General features: G+C 48.5%; 1 protein-coding gene across 19 annotated transcripts in view; it reads right to left on the bottom strand.

Annotated features, from left to right (window-relative positions):
* Nucleotides 1–20,749, bottom strand: part of FRYL (FRY like transcription coactivator) — a 2,516,714-nt gene that overhangs the window by 1,883,240 nt on the left and 612,725 nt on the right. For all 19 annotated transcript variants that reach the window (XM_085642132.1, XM_085642134.1, XM_085642126.1 and 16 more), the window contains one exon: nucleotides 15,824–15,922. In XM_085642132.1, coding sequence (XP_085498258.1) covers nucleotides 15,824–15,922 — 99 coding nt within the window. The remainder of the gene's footprint in view (nucleotides 1–15,823; nucleotides 15,923–20,749) is intronic.

Raw genomic sequence — 20,749 nt, 5'->3', positions numbered from 1 at the left:
ATGTATTCAGGCTCCAGACAGTTCGGTTGAGTGTTTCTGGTTCCCGGTGATGCACCTTCCCCATATGCACTGTGGGGAGGTACCATTCCATTTTGATCTTGATCATTTGTCCCCTGACCATCTCTAGTAGGTTCCAGTATCCGGTCTGTCTGGCTCATTGCGGGACTCTGAGGATGAGATTTATTCCTGGTTGTCTGGCTTCCTCAAGCACCTTGGGTATTGGAGGAATTGGTAAAAAAAATGACAAGCAAATCTCCTTCCCCTCTGACTGGCTGTGTTGCTACCTGAAGGTGAAGTGTTGGGATTTTGTAACAGCTGCAGTGAACATAATTTTTTTGTTCTTTCGGTTATGTGTCCCTGAAATGCCTTCAGGGCTAGGAACACGGTTTTCATGTCCAGGTAGTTGATGTGTTTCAGCATCTCCGTATTGTTCCATTGTCCCCGTACTTTCAGGTTGCCTGTGTGTGCTCCCCACCGCTTGTGGGATGCCTCTGTTGGAACGGTCACTGTTGGAGCAGGTGTCTTGAATAGCCTTCCTAAGGTTATGTTCTTTAATATCCACCATTGTATTTCCTTTTCTATTTTTGCTTTTACAATCACTAGATCTTCCTAACTCCCGGTGGCCTGTGAACATCTGTTGCATAAACATTCCTAGAAAGGTCGCATGCCATCTCGCATGTGTTATGAGCGCGATGCATGATGCCCATTAGCTTCATGACTGTCCTCACAGTCAGAGAGGGACTCCTCTTGTATAGGTGACCTGCCATCACATTTACCATCCTCTGGACAGGGTATGCCTGTGCTGTCTTTGACTTTAGGGTCACTCCCAGGAACACTTTTTCCTGTTCCGTTTGGAATGATTTTTTGTGGTTCATGGAGAACTCCATGGGTTTTAAGGTTCTAAATACTGTTTGAATGTCTTTTTAGCATTTTTGCTTTCCTTTCACCTTTACACTCCAGTCTTCTAGATATTTCCTTCCTTCTTAGAAAGGCTGCGACTGCTGCAAGACATTTTGTAAAGACCCTTGGTGCCGACTCTGAATTGATAGCAAAATTTCTCTACTACAAACAGTAGATACTTTTTGTGTGTTTGACTCATGGACATGTGCAGGTAGGCATCCTTCCGATCTAGAGTTACCATGTAGTCTCCTTTTTGTAGGAGTGGGTTTACTCCCTGAAGTGTCATTGTGAAATGTGTGCGGATACATTTGTTTATGAACCGAAGGTCCAGAATTGATCTTAAGGGAGGTCTTGTTTGGGAACCAGGAAGTAAGGAGAGCAGTTCACATTGTTTTGTTCCCTCACTGGTACCTTCTCTATTGCCTTTTTTTGTAAGAGTTCTTTGACCTTTTCTAAGGTGTGTGACCTCTACCCTTTGATATCTTTTTGTTTTTGGCAGAATTGGTGGTGGCGATTTGAGCAGTTATATGAAATATCCATGACGTATCCCATTTAAAATCCAATTGTCCATGGTGACTTTTCCCCACTGCCATGATTAATTCCCTATTCTGCCTCCTACTCCTGTTTTATAGGAACTTGTTTTGTGTGAAGTCACTTGCTTGTGGCTCCTCTACCTCTGGAAACTGCCCTCTTCCCCTTCCGAAAGGGCTGCCGAACTGGATGCTGCCCCTGTTGATATGTAGTCTGCTGTGCGGCTTGGAGGGAGCTTGCTTGTGTTTGTTGCTGCTGCTGCCCTGGTGGGAAGTAAGCTCTGCCCGAGGGTCTTCAGGGTGTTTTTCCACCTCTTCTAAATGAGCCTCTGTATTGTAAGGCTCCCATTGCCTTAGTTATTTCATTGTCCTCCTTTATTTGCAGCACGGACTCAACCGCCTGGCTAAAGAGTGCATCCCCAGTAAAGGGAAAGTTGAGGATATCTGCCTGCACCTCCTTTCTGAACCCTGATATTCTCATCCAGGAATGTCTCTTTACCGAAGATTTCTGTGCACATCTGCCTGCTGGCAGTGTCTGCTGTGTCTAAGGCCTCTTTCAGGCATGTACCAGCGGATGTTTCTGTCTTCTGCTAGTACTGCCTTGGCTCTCATTTGGTCTTCCTCAGGCAGCTTTTGCATTAGGGATTCAATGTTGTTCCATTGCTGGTGACCATAGCTGTTCAGCAGCGTATCTGAATTTGCAATTCACCACTGTATTGCAGCCTTCCTTTCCATCTTTATTTCCACAGCCACTTGCTCTCCTTTTCTAGTGGAGGCCCCGTCAACATGTGTATGTTGATGTGCTTTCTGGCAGTAGCAACAATAATGAGTCTGCTGATGCGTTCCACTGATGTATTTAGAGTCCTTTGTTGAGGGCTTGTATTTCTTTTCCACTTATGCGGTGACAGCTTTGAAGGCTCCCGAAAAGTTTCCTTGCCTTGATCTAATATGCTGGGCAGCTTAGGGAGATTTAAGTTTCCCTTGTTGGCAGGCAGTAATGTCTCGAGGATAAAACAGTACACTCCCTTCTCCTCTAATGGCACTTCATAAGTGTCTGCAGCCCTTTCTGACCAGGCTGTTATACATTGGGAGGTCGTTAGGTGGTGATGCCCTTGAAGAGTAATTGTCTACCTCTTCTGGAGATTCTGTGTTGAGGTCATCCCTGGACTCCTAGTTGAACCATCCTCCTCCTTCTAGCTAGTCTCTAGAGATGCTGGTGTTGCTGGAGCTTACAAAGCAGATTCCTCCTCTTCAGCGTCGAGGGTTATCAAAGGTTTACTTGGCATTTGGAATCTCCTTAAGGAGATGTTGAACTCCTTTTGCTGAACTGCTGCCATTTCTATCTCTAGTCTTCTCTTATTCCTTTTTATCTCTTGTGCCTTGTCTGTGTCAACCAACCTCTTTTACTTTTAAATGTTTGGAGATATTAATATCACAAGAACTTTCACAGTCTAGTCGTCTTCAAAAGCTTTGTCTTTTCCCTAGCGGCCTCTCGACTTGATGGGTTGTCGAGGGTTTTGGCATTTTGCCAGCATCGAGACCCTGTGGTTGGGATCCGTGGGCCTCCTCCGCTAGTGGCTGACCTTCGTTGCCTTTTTTTTTTTTTCCTTTGTTTTTTTTTTTTAACGCTGAAGCTGCCTTGTGCGACTTTTTGTCAGCCGTTTTGGGCTCTAGGCCCTTCGGTGGTCTTATTTCCTTTTTTTTTGGGGGGGGGGGGGGGTTCTTTCTGCATCCTTTGCAGATTTCATCTCTGCCTGCTTCTTTTCAGGATCGGTCTTCAAGAGTTTGAGGTCTGACCCTCCTCGACGTTGTCGTCATCGTTGGAAAGTCCTAGTTCCTTAGTGGCTTGTGGCCGCTGACCATGGTGTAGTAATGTTCCAGTCTTTATATAGGCAGCACAGGCCTCGCAGTGTCCTGGTGGTCTTTTGGCAGGCAAAAATAGCAGACCTCGTTAGGGTCTGACTGCTCAAATTTGTGGAGGGAGTTTGGGTAGAATTTAAAGGGGGTTTTGTCCATGCATCATCCGCCAACCACATGGCTGTTTCAGGCAGGGGTCTCCCATCAGAAGGAGTGAAAGGTCCCCTTCTCTCTCAACTTATTTTCCTTTTCTGGTTTTTGGCTTATCGATGGATTTTTCTTTTAAATTTTCGCATTTTCTTAAAAAATGTTTGTAGCTCCTCCGTTGCTTCCAGACTCACCGGCGGAAAAAATAATCTGAAGATGGCAAACGCGTACAGGAACATCTGGGGTGCTGTCTGACGTCATACCACCAAAGAGAAAGAAAAATACAATTGTGACCCAACCACTAGATGGCGGAATAAAGCACAGCATGGGATTCATACTGCAAAACATAAGGATATTTCCTCCCATGCTGGTACCAGACTGCTACTTGTTGGATAAAGTCCAAAACGTCCTTGCACAAATTGTGTGACTGCGAGTCACAGAACTGTAAATGAATAGGTTACTTACCTTTGGTAATGATGTATCTGGTAGAAACATATTCTAGTTGCGGATGGCTTACCTTGTGAATTTCCTCCAGGCGTCAGTCTGGGTCGGAAGATTAGATATTTTAATCAGCAGTACCCCTGCACGTCGGTAGGCGGCGGCAGTCGGCTTCGCATCCGTTGTCGGAAATGAAATCGCAGGACCTATATAGACACGCCCAGCCGGGCGTCAGTTCTTAACATGAATTTCCACGCCAGAAGCACAAAGCTATGTAACACACTGCCCACTGTTGGGTCAAAAATAGGCCCTTTGGGGAGTCCCTATCCCTAGACATCAGTTTGCAGTGTGAGGAGGATGAGTGGGGCGGTGAGCGATCTACAACTAGAACATGTCTCTACCAGACACATAGTTACCGAAGGTAAGAAACGTATTAATCTGATAGAGACTGTAGTTGTAGATTCCTTACCTTGAGGCTAGACAATCAAGCAATACCGACAGTAGAAGAGAGTCTGCGAACCAAGATCAGACAAGAAAGTCTAAAGGACCAAACAGGCAAAGTACCAAATCCCCCGGACTTCGCCGTCCATGCAGGATTATCTGGTAAACATATGCAGTGATGCCTATGTTGTTGCCTGACAAATCCAGGACTGGGACTCCACGAGTAGAGTAAGTACAAAACCTCACAGAGGGTCTTTTTGTCAATGCATAGCACAATTTATTGCAGAGGACAATCCATCGAGAGATAGACCTTTTTTGTACTAACGACCTTTCTTGGCACCCACATAGCCAATGAAGAGTTGGTCATCCATGAAGAAGTCTTTTGTATGATCAAGATAAAAAGACAAAACACGTTTTGGTGGCGTCTCTCCTCCTCCTTGGAGGGATAGGAGGTGTGTAAAAGGAGGGCACAGTAATGGATTGTTCCACATGAAAGGGAGTGACCACCTTAAGAAGGAACAAAGCTTTTCTACGAACAGGCAGCTAGGGAGGCTTGGAAGCCAGCGCCTGGACCTCAGCAACTCTGAGCAGAGGTGATGGCAATAAGGAAAGCAGTCTTAATGGTTAGAAGTTTGAGAGGATAATTATGAAGCAGCTCGAAGGAAGCACACAAGAAAAGTCAAGCCCAAATTTAAATCCCATTGGGGCATTATGAAAGGACACGGAGGAAACAAGTGAATAAGTCCCTTAAGGAATCTGTTGACAATTGGAGATTTGAACAAAGAAGGCTGATCTGGAGGTCTCAAAAAGGCAGAGATAGCAGAAAGATAACCCTTAAGGGTGCCCAAAGCCAATCCTGCCGGGCGAAAAAGTATATACAGGAGAACCTCCGAAAAAAGGGCAGAAAGGATATCAACAGCCTTTGCTGTGCACCATGCCACAAATTTGCTCCATCAACAGGCGTATACAGTTTTAATGGATGGATGCCTGGCTGCCAAGATGACATCACAGACTTTGGGTGGAAGGTCGAAAGCGGTCAAATGTCGCCGTTCGATGTCCACGCAAGGAGGAGAAGGCTGGACAGTTTCAGGTGACAAACCGCCCTCTGCTTCTGCGACAGAAGACGCTCCCGAAGGGGCAGTCTGTTCGGAGGATCGATGGCCATGTTCAGGAGGTTTTACTACCAGACTCTTCGTGCTCAATTCAGAGCCACAAGATTCACTTGAGCCCAGTCCTGCTTGATCTTCTTGAGCACTCCGGGCAGAAGTGGTATAGGCAGAAAGGCGTAGAGGAGGCTGAAGCTCCACTTGCGACAAAAAGCATCACGAGCGCTGCCTTGGCAACTCCAATGTACAATACTGCTGACATTCTGCGTTCTCTTCAGAGGCGAACAGATCTAACCAAGGCACTCCTCACCACTGAAAGAGACCATGCGCCACCTCTGGATACAGACGCTATTCTAGATCGATCAGGCAACGACAGAGTTCGTTCGCCCTGGCATTCAGAAAACCCGCCAGGTGGTGAACCACCAGGGATATGCCTTGATGTTCCAACCATGACCAGAGGCGGAGAGCCTCTTGACATCGGGTCCACGACCCCACCCTGCCCTGTTTGTTCCAGTACCACAATCGGTGGTGTTGTCCGTGAGCACCTGCACCACTTTCCGTTTGAGAGAGGAGAGGGAAGTAATGTCTTAAATGCCAATCTGATCGCCCAGAGCTCCAAAAGGTGGATATGGAGACCGGACTCCACCTGAGACCAGGGGCCCCTGATCTCCACCTCTCCCAGGTGGGCGCCCAGTAGTAACGCATCTGTCACCACCTTCAGATCTGGTTGGAGAAGGGAGAGGGATCTGCTTCTGACCCAATCTTCGTTTGTTACCACCACTGCAGTTGGTTGCATAGTTCCCTGAAAGATATAGACGTAGTCGGAAAGATTCCCCTAATGCTTTGCCCGTTGGAAGTTCAGGTCCCACTGCAGATCCCGCATATGCCATGATCCACCAGCAGAATGCAGGAGGCCAAGCAGCCTCAGTCCTTCTCACCAAAGTCCTGGATAGAGGCTGAAAAATCAGAATGATTACCCAAATAGCCCAGACTCGCTGCTCAAGAAGATTGGCTCGAAACTGCACTGTGTCCAGAAATGTCCCGCTGTAAGGGAATCCGGTGTGACTGCGGCAATTTGATAGTGAACCGAAGCGAGTGCGGGAGGTCTGCCATAGTCTGAAGGTGGGAAACGACAGCCTGGGGCGAGCCAGCCTTCAAAAGCCAGTTATCAGGATAGGAGAAAACTGACACCCTGATCTGCCCAGATGAGCTGCGTCCACAGCCATCACTGTTGTGAACACCCAAGGGGCACTGGTAAGGCCAAAGAGGTGAACGGTGAACTGAAAGTGTTCGTGGCCCACCGTGAATCGTATGCAACATCTATGGGCTAGCAGCACAGGGATATGGAAATAAGCGTCCTGCAAGTACAACGCTACCATCCAGTCTCCTGGGTCGAAGGCAGACAGGACCTCCTGGGCCAATGTGAGCATTTTTAACTTCTAGAAGAAGTTGAGGATCCGGAGGTCTAGGATAGCACGCAGGCATTCGTCCTTTCTGGGCACCCGAAAGTAGCAGGAATAACAACCACGTCCTACTTCTGGTACAGGGACCCTCTCTATGGACCCCTTGGCAAAGAGAGGCGTAACTTCAAGAGCCAAATGATCCTCTGACATGTGGTTGTAACGTGGTGGCATGGAGAAAGTACTGGTCTCAAAGGGGAGGGGTAGCACATTTGGACAATCTGCAGAACCAACCTGTCTGACGTGATGGACTGCCAGCGGAGGAGATGATGGCGAATCCTGATTCCAACTGGCTGATTGGCCTGAAAAGTCAGACTAGGAAGCTTGGGAGGTAGTGGCAGAGGGGCAAAGGGTGGACTGGTGTGCCCGCTGGCTGCCTTTCCCATGTGGACGCTGGGTCCCATGTCCACAGCCATGCAGAGGCTGGACAGCTTGCATGACAGTGGCTGGTCTGGACAGGCCGTGGCTGGGCACCCCTTCCGTAACCACGAAAGACAGACTAAGGGGGGTTGGTGGTAGCCGTGAGGCCCAAGGATCTGGCCGTAGCTCGAGATTCCTTGAAGCGCCCCAACGCCAAGTGTGCCTCGTAACCGAAAAGGCGAGTGCCATCAGAGGGCATGACCATAAGGGTAGATTGTACATCCCCTGACAAGCCAGAAGTCCTAAATCAGGTGTAGCGTTGTACTGCTACTGACGAGGCAACCATTCTGCCCAGTGAGTTGGTGGCATCTAGTCCACAACAAATGGTGAATTTTGCTGCGTCTCTCCCATCCGCAAATGCCTAGGAGAGAACAGCACGGACCTCCTTCGTGCACTGAGGAAGCACCTGAGCAGCCGTATCCCAGATGGTATGGAAGTATTGGCCCAAGACGCAAGTGGCATTTACCGACAGCAATGCCAAGCTGGAGGAGGAAAATATCCTCTTCCCAAGATGGTCCAGCTTCTTGGAATGCCGATCGGGAGGACAGAAGGGAAGGAATATGCTACTTACCAGTATGCATCTGTTCTTGGCATGTAGAGCTGCAGAGTTGTACACTTAGCATAGATCGCCATCTGGTGTTGGGCCCGGATGTTTGCAGTTTGTTTTTCTTCTTGGACAGTCTTTGGAAGTCACGAGTTCGGTGACTCCTCCTTCGGTCCGTACTGCGCATGGGCTTCGGCTCCATCCTCAGATTGTTTTTCGCCAACAGGGAAATGATGGAGCGTAGTAATAACAGTGAGAAACCCATGTGTTGTATCTAAATAAGATGTACTGGAACGGATACAGGTAGCCGGGGAGGCGGGTGGGCGTGTACAACTCTGCAGCTCTACATGCCAAGAACAGATGCATACTGGTAAGTAGCATATTCCGTTCGAGGCATATGAGCTGCAGATTGTACACTTAGCATAGATTATATAGCAGTACCCAACCTTAGCGGCGACCACCGGTATCCGTTGCAGCTGTTTGAAAAAGTGTCTTTAGTACAGCCTGGCCCACCCTAGCTTGCTGCTTGGAATGCACATCTACACAGTAGTGTTTTGTGAAGGTGTGCGGTGTAGACCATGTGGCTGCTTTGCAGATGTCATCTAAGGGTATGTTCCCTAGAAAAGCCATAGAAGCCCCTAACTTTCTTGTAGAGTGGGCTTTAGGAGGAACAGATAATGTTCTCTTTGCCTTTTGATAGCAAATTTGTATGCATTTTACAATCCACCTAGCTATCCCTGATTTAGAAATGGGGTTGCCTTTATGTGGTGGAGAGAAGGAAACGAACAATTGTTTAGTCTTCCTGAAGGGTTGCGTTCTTTGTATGTAGTATAGCAACGCCCTTTTCACATCAAGTGTGTGTAAGGCCCTTTCTGCAACAGATTGGGGTTGCGAAAAGAAGACAGGTAATTCCACCGATTGATTGAGGTGGAAGGGGGAAATGACTTTGGGCAGAAACTTCGGATTTGTGCGAAGTATGACATTGCTGTGATGCATTTGTATGTAGGGTTCCTGTATGGTGAACGCTTGTATTTCACCAACCCTTCTAAGGGAAGTGATAGCTACAAGGAAAGCTGTTTTCCAGGTGAGAAACTGTAGCTCACATTTGTGCATTGGTTCGAAGGGCGGACCCATTAGTCGTGTAAGAACTAAATTTAGATTCCATACAGGGGAAGGTGGTGCCCTGGGAGGAATTACGCGTTTAAGGCCTTCCATGAAGGCTTTAATAGCGGGCACTCTGAAGAGTGATAAATGCTGTCTGTTTTGTAGATAAGCAGCGATCGCTGCTAGGTGTAGGCGTATGGATGAATATGCCAAGTTACACCTGTGAAGATGGAGCAGATAGCATATGATGTGCTGTATGGATGCATCTAGAGGGTTGATTGTATTGTTACGGCAGTAAATTACAAATCTTTTCCACTTTGCGGCATAGCATGCTCTAGTGGTAGGACGTCTGGCTTCCATGATGATGTTCATACAATCAGGGGGAAGGTTAAGGTATCCGAATTCTAGGATTTCAGGAGCCAGATCGCCAGGTTGAGCTGAGCTGGGTCCGGGTGCCTGATTTCTCCATGGTTCTGGGTTAGGAGGCATGGGGATAGATGCAGTTTTTGATGTGGTACCACTGACAGTTGTAGTAGCGTGGTGTACCACGGCTGCCTGGCCCACGTCGGAGCTACCAGAATGAGTGTGAGGGAGTGCTGTTGTAGCTTCCTGACCACTAATGGAATTAGTGGGAGAGGTGGAAAGGCGTATGCAAATCTGCCTGACCAGTTCATCCATATCGCATTGCCCTTGGACAATGGGTGTGGGTATCTGGCGGCGAAGCTTGGGCATTTTTTGTTTTCGTGGGTGGCGAAGAGGTCTATCTGAGGATGCCCCCACTGTTGGAAGAATGGGTGAAGAACTTGTGGATGCAGTTCCCATTCGTGTATTTGTTGCGTTTGTCTGCTGAGCAGATCTGCCATGGTGTTTTGTACGCCTGGAACGTGCTGTGCCAGGAGAAAGATGTTTTGAGGAATTGCCCATCTCCATATGCTCTGGGCTAAGCGGGAGAGCTGGGGAGAGTGTGTCCCCCCCTGTTTTTGGATATAATACATTGCTGTCATATTGTCTGTGCGAATGAGGACTGCTTTGCCCGAAATCTGTTTTTGGAAAGATTTTAGGGCTAGAAAGATCGCCAAGAGCTCCAGATGGTTGATGTGGAGCGATTTTTGCTGTGGCGTCCATAGACCTTGCATGGTGAGGTGTAGAAGGTGCGCTCCCCAGCCGGAGAGCGATGCGTCCGCTGTTAGAGTCACCTGAGGAACCGGGTCCAGGAACGGCCGCCCTTTGGAAAGGTTTGTGGTGTTCCACCACTGCAGAGAGTGATGTGTGCGGCCGTCCACCAACACCAGATCCGTCAGCTGACCCTGGGCCTGGTTCCACTGTTGTGCTAGGCACTCTTGAAGTGGACGCATGTGGAGTCTTGCATGGGGCACTATGAAAATGCAAGACGCCATCATTCCTATGAGCTTCATAAACACTCTTGCTGGAAGAGAGTGTTGAGGAAGGAATGTTTTGTGTAAGGCTTGAATGCTTGTGATTCTGGCTGAGTTTGGATAGGCAATACCCTTGGAGGGGTCTATAGTGGCCCCGAGATATTGCTTTGTGTGAGATGGTATGAGGTGGGACTTTTGGTAGTTCACCGTGAAGCCTAGCTGGTGGAGCAGTTGGATGGTGCTGTTTGTATGCTGCACACATTGGTCGTAGGACGCGGCTTTTATCAGCCAGTCGTCTAGGTAAGGGAAGACGTGAATATGTTGACGTCTGAGGTGTGCCGCTACTACTGCTAGGCATTTGGTAAACACCCGTGGTGCGGTGGTGACCCCGAAGGGGAGAACCGTGAATTGGTAATGTTGCCTGTCCACCACGAACCTGAGGTATTTCCTGTGAGAGGGGTGTATTGGAATGTGAAAGTATGCGTCTTTCAGATCCAAGGTTGTGAGAAAGTCTCCCTGGCAGAGGAGTGGGAGGACTTGCTGTAGGGTGACCATGTGAAAATGGTCTGAATGTATGTAGGCATTTAGAGGCCGGAGGTCGAGAATGGGTCTGAGGGTCCCGTCTTTCTTTGGTATTAAGAAATATAGGGAGTAGACCCCTAGATTTCGTTGATTGACGGGGACCTGCTCTATAGCGTGTTTTTGGAGGAGTGAGAGTACCTCTTGTTTGAGCAGTGTGGAATGTTCTTGAGACATTGGACGGTGCCTTGGTGGGATATTGGGTGGGGTAGATGTTAGTTCGAGATAGTACCCTGACCGAATGATTTGGGTCACCCATTTGTCCGATGTTATGGACTCCCATGTGTGGATAAAGTTTTGCAGTCCGCCCCCGACCGGAGTGGGATGGTCTGAGGGGAGCGGAGGGGAGTCATTGTGCGGGTGGGGTGGCAGAACGGGTGTTGTTGGTTTTGCCCCTGCCCTTATTGTTGTTGCCTCTGTAACCACCCCTTTGATTGCCCTTTGAAAAGGTATTTTGAGGAGGGGACTTGTAGGAGGTAGAGGCGTTATCGGTGGAGGAGCCTCTGCCTGTGCCACGAAAGGACGAGCGTCGAAAGGAACGTTTAGAGGCTTGTGTTTGGAGTGCCCCCATAGACTTTGCTGTGTCTGTGTCCTTTTTCATCTTTTCCAACGCTTCGTCTACCTTTGGCCCAAAGAGAGTTTGCTGGTCAAAGGGGTGGTTGAGTATGGATGCCTGGACTTCAGGCTTGAACCCTGAGATCCTGAGCCAGGCATGGCGACGAAGCAGGACACTTGTATTTATGGCTCTAGAAGCAGTGTCGGCTGCATCAAGGGCACATTTAATGGAGGTGTTTGTAATTAGTTTACCCTCCTGTATCAGGTCATGAGCCTTGCGCTTGTGTTTTTCTGGAAGGTGCTGCATAAGAGCCTCTAGTTCGTCATAGTGTGCTCTGTCATATCGCGCAAGCAGTGCTTGTGTGTTTGCAATGCGCCACATGTTTGCAGCTTGGGAGGCGGTGCGTTTACCAGACGCGTCCAGAAGTTTAGATTCCTTGTCTGGCGGTGGGGCTTCTCCTGAGGATTGGGAGTTAGCCCGCTTTCTAGCTGTGGAGACAACTAGGGAATCTAGGGGAGCAGGGCCCTTAATGTATGCAGGGTCTGTGGGTGCCGCTTTGTACTTCTTCTCTATTCTAGGGTTCAGTACTCTGGCCCTGACAGGGTCTTTGAACACCTCTGTAGCGTGCTTGGTGACACCCTTAAGCATGGGTAAAATAGAAGTGGATTTGTCTTGTATGTCAAATGTATCCAGTGGGAAGTCTTCTTCCACTGGTTCACTGTGCATGTCCACCCCATGGTAGTGTGCTGCTCTCTGCACTAAATGATGAAAGCCTAAGGAGTCCTCTGGAGGAGACGGCCTGGATGGGTATAGGTCGTCCTGAGGTATATCTGGTATATCAGGGTTATTGTAATCCTCCCATGGGTCTGGGGTCCCTGGTGGAGTGGGATCCATTGGGGCGTCCGCCGGGTAATTGTCCGGGTCCCCGTCATCCGGATCTGGGGATGGGGCCGGATCGTAGTGAGGTGGAGGAGACCTGGGAGGGGGATGGGGTGGAGGTGGTGGAGGAGGTAGGGGAGGCGGTAGTGGGGAGGGCACTTTGAGGGGTGAAGTAGCAGAGTCCTTCCTTTTGGGTGGTGGAGGAGGAGCCGGAGTATCAAGGCGTCTTTTCTTGATAATTAAAGTCAATAGTCCAGTCTTTGGATCTTTGGACAGAGTCTTTTGTAGAGGGTCTGGTGTAAACAGAGCCAGTGGCGTCGAATCGTCCGTCGGCACCGGTGATTTCGGAGCCGAGGGCTTCGATGGTTTGTGTGCGCCATGCTTTTTTGGGGCCTCCTGTTTTTTCGGCGTCGAAGGAGTTTTCGGCGTCGGAGCGTCGGTGCCGACAGATTTATGTTTGTGTTTGGTCGGCACCGAGAGTCCAGGCTTCGGCACCGGTGGCTTCGGAGTCGAGCTGGATATTGCTTTCTTCGGTGCCGGATGCTGTTTTTCGGCACCGGGCGTCGGCTGGCTCGATCCCGAGCTGCCGTGAGACTTTGGGTGCTTCGACACCGAGCCCGAAGGTGGGGTGATCGAAGCTTTGGTCTTGGTTTTGCCCAGGCCGGCAGGCGAGGGAGTAACCTGAGTCTCTTTGGTTTTGGGCGCGGGGGTGGGAGGGGGCATAGTACTCACGGCCCGCTGCGCCGGTGTGATGTCCTCCACGTCGGAGTCGTCGGCTTCGGAAGCGCTGACGACATCTTCTTCCTGCTCGGTGTGTGTTTGCCCCGAAGCTTCGGCGCCGTCTCCGAAGATGTCCGGTGGAGCTGCAGACGATGAGTGCGCCATGGTGCGTCGAGCTTTTCGATCCCGGATGGTTTTCTTCGATCGAAAAGACTTACAGGCGGGGCAGTCTCTGGCCTCGTGTTCTGGAGAGAGGCAAAGATTACACACCTGATGGAGGTCGGTGTGGGGAAATTTAGACCCACATTTTGGGCACTTTTTGAACGGAGTCCTTTCCATCGGCCGGGACCGGAGTCGAGGAGGGCCCGAAGGCCGGTGCCGATGTACGGGATGGAGAAAAGTGCCGCTTCGAGAGATGAAGAAACTCGAAGATACGAGGATTTTCCGTCGAGGCTGGAACCGTAGAAGTTCGAAGCCGGAGCACGAAGTATCACATCCGAGCCCGATGGCGGAAAAAAACAATCTGAGGATGGAGCCGAAGCCCATGCGCAGTACGGACCGAAGGAGGAGTCACCGAACTCGTGACTTCCAAAGACTGTCCAAGAAGAAAAACAAACTGCAAACATCCGGGCCCAACACCAGATGGCGATCTATGCTAAGTGTACAATCTGCAGCTCATATGCCTCGAACTGTGCCTTTTGAAGTTGACACTTGGAAAACCAAGCTCGCAGAGAAAGGATGTAGTGTAAAAAAAAAACCGGGTCTCCTGGAGCAGGACGGTGGCAGCGGACGACTGCCCTGTCCACAGGAGCCCCTGTGCTGGGGTTGGATCAACTGCTCAGAAGGATATCAGGGAGTGCTTTGTTAAAGGGCATAGGGGGTTCTGAAGTAGAAGCTGCAGGCTGAAGCACCTCTGTCAGGAGGTTAGTCCTGACTGCCACCGAAGGGAGCTGGAGGCCAAGGACTTTGGCTGCCCTTCTCACCACCACTGTAAAGAAGGCTTCGTCCTCTGTAGCCATGGTAGAGGGAGAATGCAAGACAGTGTCAGGGGAAGTGTCCAGCCCACTGGCCTCACCCAGGTCCATCCGCCAGTCCATAGGGTACTCAAGCTGGTATGTTGAAGGGTCCAGCTGTCCCTTCCATTCTTCTTCACCGCCTCCTGGCACAAAATAAACACCAGGGATGAACACAGGAACAAAGGTCCCTTCCGGCATCAGAGCTGATGTCGGTCCGGCTCCATGTCCACGCTGGGGATGAGGAAGGGGCAAACATCGACTAGCGGCACGGTCAATGTCGGGAGCATCCCCACTGGGACAGACGTCAGGTTAGGTCTAGTTAGATCGAACAACGTTGGTGTGGATCAGACAGCCAGAGCAGAGGCCGAATACGCCAGCGTCAAAGGCCTGAGGCCCTAAATCGATTCCATGGGGTCCGAAGGCGCACCAGCAGAGCCGGGCTGCCCAAAGATGAGGTGGAGGGCCTCATAAAATTTCCGTAATTGGGCAGGAGACACTCCAGCTTCTGTAAAAGCAGGGGAGAACGCAGAGTCATCTCAGAAAGAGCCTCTGAGCACTGAGGTCTAGAGTGACGACGCTTCGTGCCCCGCCTCAGACAGACAGGGTGTTGTCGAGGAATGCCTATGATTCTTCTACTTGTTCTTGAGCTTACCTGACCGCCCCAACGATTTAGAATGGGACAAGGAGTGCAGGCTCCATGACTGTTTTCTGGACTTCCTCTCAAAGAGAGCGGAAGCGACACAGAGCCGACCGCCGCGCCTCCAACAGCTTTCGAGACGACTCCTGCAAAGCCTTCATGGCCCGGCAGTCAAAGCATGACTTCAAGTCGTGGTGACGCTCCAAGCACCAAAGGAACATGAGGTGCACATCAGTCATGGACATCATTCGATGGCAGGATCCGCGCAGCTTGAAACCGGTCCTACGCTGGGACATCTCGATGACAAGGAGTCCAAGACTTGATAAAAGGCTAGCCAAAAAACAGCTAAGGGGTAGCTCTCTGCAGATCTTTGCTTAGGCTGGCGCAGGAAAAAAAAGAACGGACGTCTGCGCGTCTGGGCAGCTTCTGCATAGGTCTTGCAATGTCATTTCCGGTCTTTACTACCCAATCAGGGGGCTAGAGAATCAATCTTCCTTGCAAATGAGGTCTTAGACATCATTATTAAGCCACTTTTCAGGCATAGATAATCTCCTAAAGATAGGACTAGGCTTATCACACAAAAGGTATCTCGTAATAAAAAAAACGTATATGATGTAGAGGGCATCATTGAGAGTTAAGTGTGTGAAGGTGAAAATATTAGTGATCTCGGCATGTTGTGAGAGATGTCAGATTTTCAGATGTACGGGCAACTTAATTCACCTAAGTAAAGTCTTAATGCAGATTTGTTTTAAAAAAGGCAACTAGGTGTGAAGAAAATGAACTACGTAGTTGTGGGGCTGGCACTAGCACCATACTCAATTACAACAGAGGTAATCACAAAGGATAGTGGTTACACGTTTTGCAATAATGAAAAATGGCAAAAAGCAAAACAAATGTTGTCAAAGTTATGAATGAAAGACGAAAAGCACCAAACAAATCTTGCACATAATGGGTAATATATAACGAGAAGTGGGTTACATCCTCTCCAGGGAAAGTTCTGCTCGGTCATTTGCATTTTTCACAGTGGATGTGGAAATCTTAGGCATTGTCATGAGTATCAACATATTCCACTAGTTACAACATTAACTGTATGCAAGTCCTTGCTTAAAATACCAGTGAATGCTTCTTTCTTAGGCTTAATTCAAAGGTGGTATGATACAGCATCTCCACAAAGTTTTTCAAACATGGTACATTGACTTCATTCTTAACAGCCTAGGGGAAAAAGAAGAGCAGAGAGAGTAATAAAATATAGGCATTGTTTTAAGTGGCTAAAGATTGTCACAAGAAAAACTATAGGCATTCTACGTTTGTATGTTAAGCAAAACTGGCATAAAGCACTCTTATAAAATACATTTTGGTAGTGATGTCATCTGAATTTGCAGCTCACACAGCTCATTTTTGAACATTTACTTGCCACCAGACAAAAAATGTACAACTCAAAGTTCAAAAGAATCTTTATTCGAATTGTGACAATTCATTAAAGCACATCCTATAACACATGATAAAAAAACAGGTTTCTCAGTAAAGGCTTACAAATTAAACCACATCATTATTTACATTTCCATCGTTCTACGCGCATGGACAGCAATCTTTAAAAAACTACAAACACGAAAAATTATTTCCTCATTTCCAAGTGTCAACATTGCCTGATAAGATTTGGTCAAACTAATTGGTCTAATTTTTTTAAAATAAGAGATTAAAAACCGTTTTGTATACATTGAGTAAAATTTGCAGAGAAAAAAGAAGTGCAAATCGCTTTGTTTACTTTGACCATTACAGGGACAGCTCATCATAATTGCACTTTCCTGATAGCCCAGAGGGAAATTTAATAGATACCTAATAGTTTCAGCCCTTAAACGACATAGGAGACTTCTTTCCCAATTTGTCAATTGTAATGTTAAATAAAGTGCAAGGGGATTTCTGGGTACTGCGATATCCATGTACCTCGTGACTGTTGGTTTCTCTTGTTCCTTCCTAAATCTCTTTTGAGAATACAGTACATTTAATGCCTCTTTTAATTCGGATTTCTTAATTTTGCTGGCATGGGTAGGATTAATAAAAATGTTGTCCATGCCTATTTCTCGCAAATTTGTGTTTACATAAGAAATCCACGGGATCTTCAGCCCCCTATCACAACTTAAGCAGTCAGTTAGTATCTCTTGCGTGAATGACACTGCTTTGTTCATCCAGACCGAGTGCCAAAATAGCACTGGTCGGGAACTAACAAAATCTGAGATAAAATTTAAGTTAAATTCATAATGTGTTATAAAATTAGATGTAAAAATTGGCACATTTAATAATCTCCTGCAAAACCGATTCTCTACTCGCTGAATGGAGATGCTGTTCCCAATACCCCAAACTTCTGCTCCATATGTTGCCACTGGGACGCATTGAAGTTTAAAAATCTTAGCAATCGCCTTAGTGACTCCCGATCTCTTTGGTTTAGGAATACTTAAAATCGAATTTGTGACCTTTGAGAATTTGCTCGTGGCCTGGGCCAAATGCCCAGACCATGAGCCATTCGCAGCAAAGGTCACGCCCAAGTATGGGAAGGTATTGGTTGCTATTAGTTTTTCTCCCCCAACCTGTATGGGACTCAGTCGTCGTTTGCCTGGACCACATGCCATTATAAAAGATTTTTTATAATTGACTCGTAAGTCCAGGTCATCCATGAATGTGGTAAAATTAAGAACCAAAGAGCGAAGTGAATTTGGCGTGCGGCCCATCAACACCACATCATCTGCATACAGAAGAGTGGGTATGGGTTTGCCATTTATTAAGGGTACGTCTGGTTTAAACTTTGCAAGATAATTGCTAAGCCCATTTATGTAATTAATAAAAAGCAGGGGTGCTAAAACGCACCCCTGTCTAACTCCTCTACCAATTTCAATGGGTCCAGACAGTTCCCCACCTACACCTATTCTCACTCTGGACTTTAGGTCCGTATGTAAAAAAGCTAAAAAATGGACCAGGGGCATATCCAAACCATATTCTAATAAAAGGGTCCAGAGTTTGGAACGGTTAACCAAATCAAAGGCGGATGACAAATCCATAAAAGCTAAATAGATAGGTACAGAGCGGGCAATGTTGTATTTATCAATAATTAATTTAAGATTAAGACATTGTTCCACTGTGCCAACCCTTGATCTGAATCCTAATTGGCAGGGGGCTAGTATCCCAGTTTCCTGTGTCCATATAATTAATCTATTGTAGATAACACGACCTAATATTTTCAATGTATTGTCTAACAATGAAATTGGTCTATAATTTATAGGATCGGACCTATCCCCTTTCTTAAAAATTGGGACTATTATGCTAGTACTCCATGTATCAGGCATTGTTGATTCGGGCAAGCTATTAAAAACATTCACCAGTATGGGTGCCCAGAAATCAGGTTGCCATTTGATAAGATCTATTGGAAGACCGCCAGGGGCCTTGTTTCCAAGGCTCTGGGCGATTGCCTCCTCTACTACACCCTTAGTTATCTTTAGATTTGCAGAGGTTTCAAAGATGTTAATTGTTGGACGTTTTGCCGGAGCAGCATACATTTTTGAGAAATGTAGTTCCCAGGAACTCGCGGAAATGGTACAACTAATTGGTGTAAATTGTTGGCCCATATGCCGGAGTTCTTTTACTGCTGGCCAGAATAAATTACTCGATTTCTTTCCTGCGGTCAGAGCCAAAGCGTCCCAACGTTCGCCCAGGAGCGTAGATCTCCTTTTCTCTAGGGCTAATTTGTAAGCCTTCCTTGCTGCGCTTACTTTTGCTCCCACTCTAGGGATTTCTGTAAGTATTTTGCGTAAGTTCCTGTTTGCAGCGGAACAACTGTGGTCAAACCACCTGGGGTCTTTAGGGCTCTGGGGAGCTTGGACCGTCAGCATGGTCCTAACTGTGGCACATATTTTACTAAAGAACAAGTTACTTACCTTCGGTAACGATGTATCTGTAAGAAACATTAGTTAGTTAGATTCCTCACCTTAGAATATCCCCAGGCGTCAGGCTGGATCCGGAAGATTTTTCGTCAGCAATACCCCTTGCGCGTCGCTAGGCGTCGTCTGCGGCTCCGCGTCCGTCGTCTGCCGGAATGACGTCGGAGTACTTAGACGCCGTCCTCGTGCGCTGACGTCAGTTCTTGTACATAGCCTTCCGCGCCAGGAACGCAGAGCCATGCAAGATACCGACACTGGTGCCAAAAAAGTCTAGGGCCCTGAAAGGGATAGCCTTAACCCTAGATGTCAGTTCACAGAACGGGGAGGATGGGTGGCTCGGTGAGGAATCTAACTAACTAATGTTTCTTACAGATACATCGTTACCGAAGGTAAGTAACTTGTTCATCTGAAAGAAACACGTTAGTTAGATTCCTCACCTTAGAATAGATACCCAAGCAATACCATCCCCGGTGGTGGGTCTGCGAACCAAGATCACACCAGAAAGTCCTGGAGGACAGAACGGCCAAAGAAGCCATCCCTTCGGACTTGGCCGTCAAGGCAATAATGCCTGGCAAACGTGTGTAGCGAAGCCCACGTTGCCGCCTGACAGATGTCCTGCAAAGGGACACCCCGTCCCAAAGCAGTAGTAGCCGCTGTGGCCCGAGTAGAATGGGCGCGCAGCCCAACAGGAGGGTCCTTTTTTGCCAAGGAATAACAAATTTTGATGCACAAAACGACCCACCGAGAGATGGTCCGTTTGTGCACAGCTTTCCCCTTCTTAGCACCCACGTATCCAACGACAAGTTGGTCGTCCACCAAGAACTGCTTTGTGCGGTCCAGATAAAAGGAGAGCGCACGTTTTGGGTCCAGACGGTGGAGCCTTTCTTCCTCTTTGGAAGGATGCGGAGGCGGAAAGAAGGTGGGCAAGGTGACAGACTGCCCAAGATGAAAGGGGGTCACCACTTTCGGAAGAAAGGAGGGACGAGGCCGAAGGACAACCTTGTCCGGATGAACAGAGAGAAAAGGAGGCTTTGATGATAAAGCCTGGAGCTCACTCGCCCGTCTAGCCGAGGTGATGGCTACCAGAAAAGCAGTCTTAAGCGTCAGCAGACGAAGAGGACAATTATGAAGAGGCTCAAAGGGAGCGCACATTAGAAATGTGAGAACAAGATTCAAGTCCCACTGAGGCATTACAAAAGGGACAGGAGGGAACGTGTGAGTAAAGCCTTTTAGAAAGCGTGTAACTACAGGGGACTTGAAAAGAGAAGGCTGATCAGGAAGCCGCAAGAAGGCAGAGATGGCAGCAAGATAACCTTTCAAGGTGCCCAGGGCAGAGCCCTGCCGGGCCAAAGAAAGAGGAGAACCTCAGAAAGAGGGGCGGAAAGGGGATCCACAGCCTTTGCTATGCACCATGCCACAAATTTGTTCCACCGGCAGGCGTATACCGTCTTTGTGGAGGGACGCCTGGCTGCCAGAATGATATCACAGACTTCAGGAGGCAAGTCAAATGGCATCAACTGCCGCCGCTCAATCTCCACGCATGGAGGTGGAGGCTGGACAGGTTCGGGTGGAGGACCGTCCCCTGCTGCTGCGACAGAAGATCCTCCCGAAGGGGCAGACGTATCGGAGGATCGGTCAACATACTGAGTAGCTCGGGATACCAGTACCTTCGTGCCCAATCCGGAGCCACCAAGATGACTTGGGCCCGGTCGTGCCTGATCTTCTTCAGCACTCTGGGCAGAAGTGGTATAGGCGGAAAGGCGTACAACAGACCGCAACTCCACTCGCGACGAAAAGCGTCGCCGAGCGAGTGCCGCCTTGGAAATTCCAACGTGCAGAACTGCTGACATTGCGCGTTCTCTTCGGTGGCGAATAGATCTAACCAAGGCTCTCCCCACTGCTGAAAGAGACCTTGCGCCACTTCGGAGTTCAGACGCCATTCGTGATCCATCATGCACCGGCGGCTGAGTTCGTCTGCTCTGGCGTTCAGAGAGCCCGCCAGATGTTGATCCACTAGGGTGACGCCCTGGTGTTCCAGCCACGTCCAGAGGCGCAGAGCCTCCTGACAAAGGGTCCACGACCCCACCCCGCCCTGTTTGTTGCAATACCA

The sequence above is a fragment of the Triturus cristatus genome, chromosome 2_2 (genome assembly GCF_964204655.1).
Source record: "Triturus cristatus chromosome 2_2, aTriCri1.1, whole genome shotgun sequence".
NCBI classification, from domain to species: Eukaryota; Metazoa; Chordata; class Amphibia; order Caudata; family Salamandridae; genus Triturus; species Triturus cristatus.
This window is presented reverse-complemented; position numbering and strand designations above follow the sequence as displayed.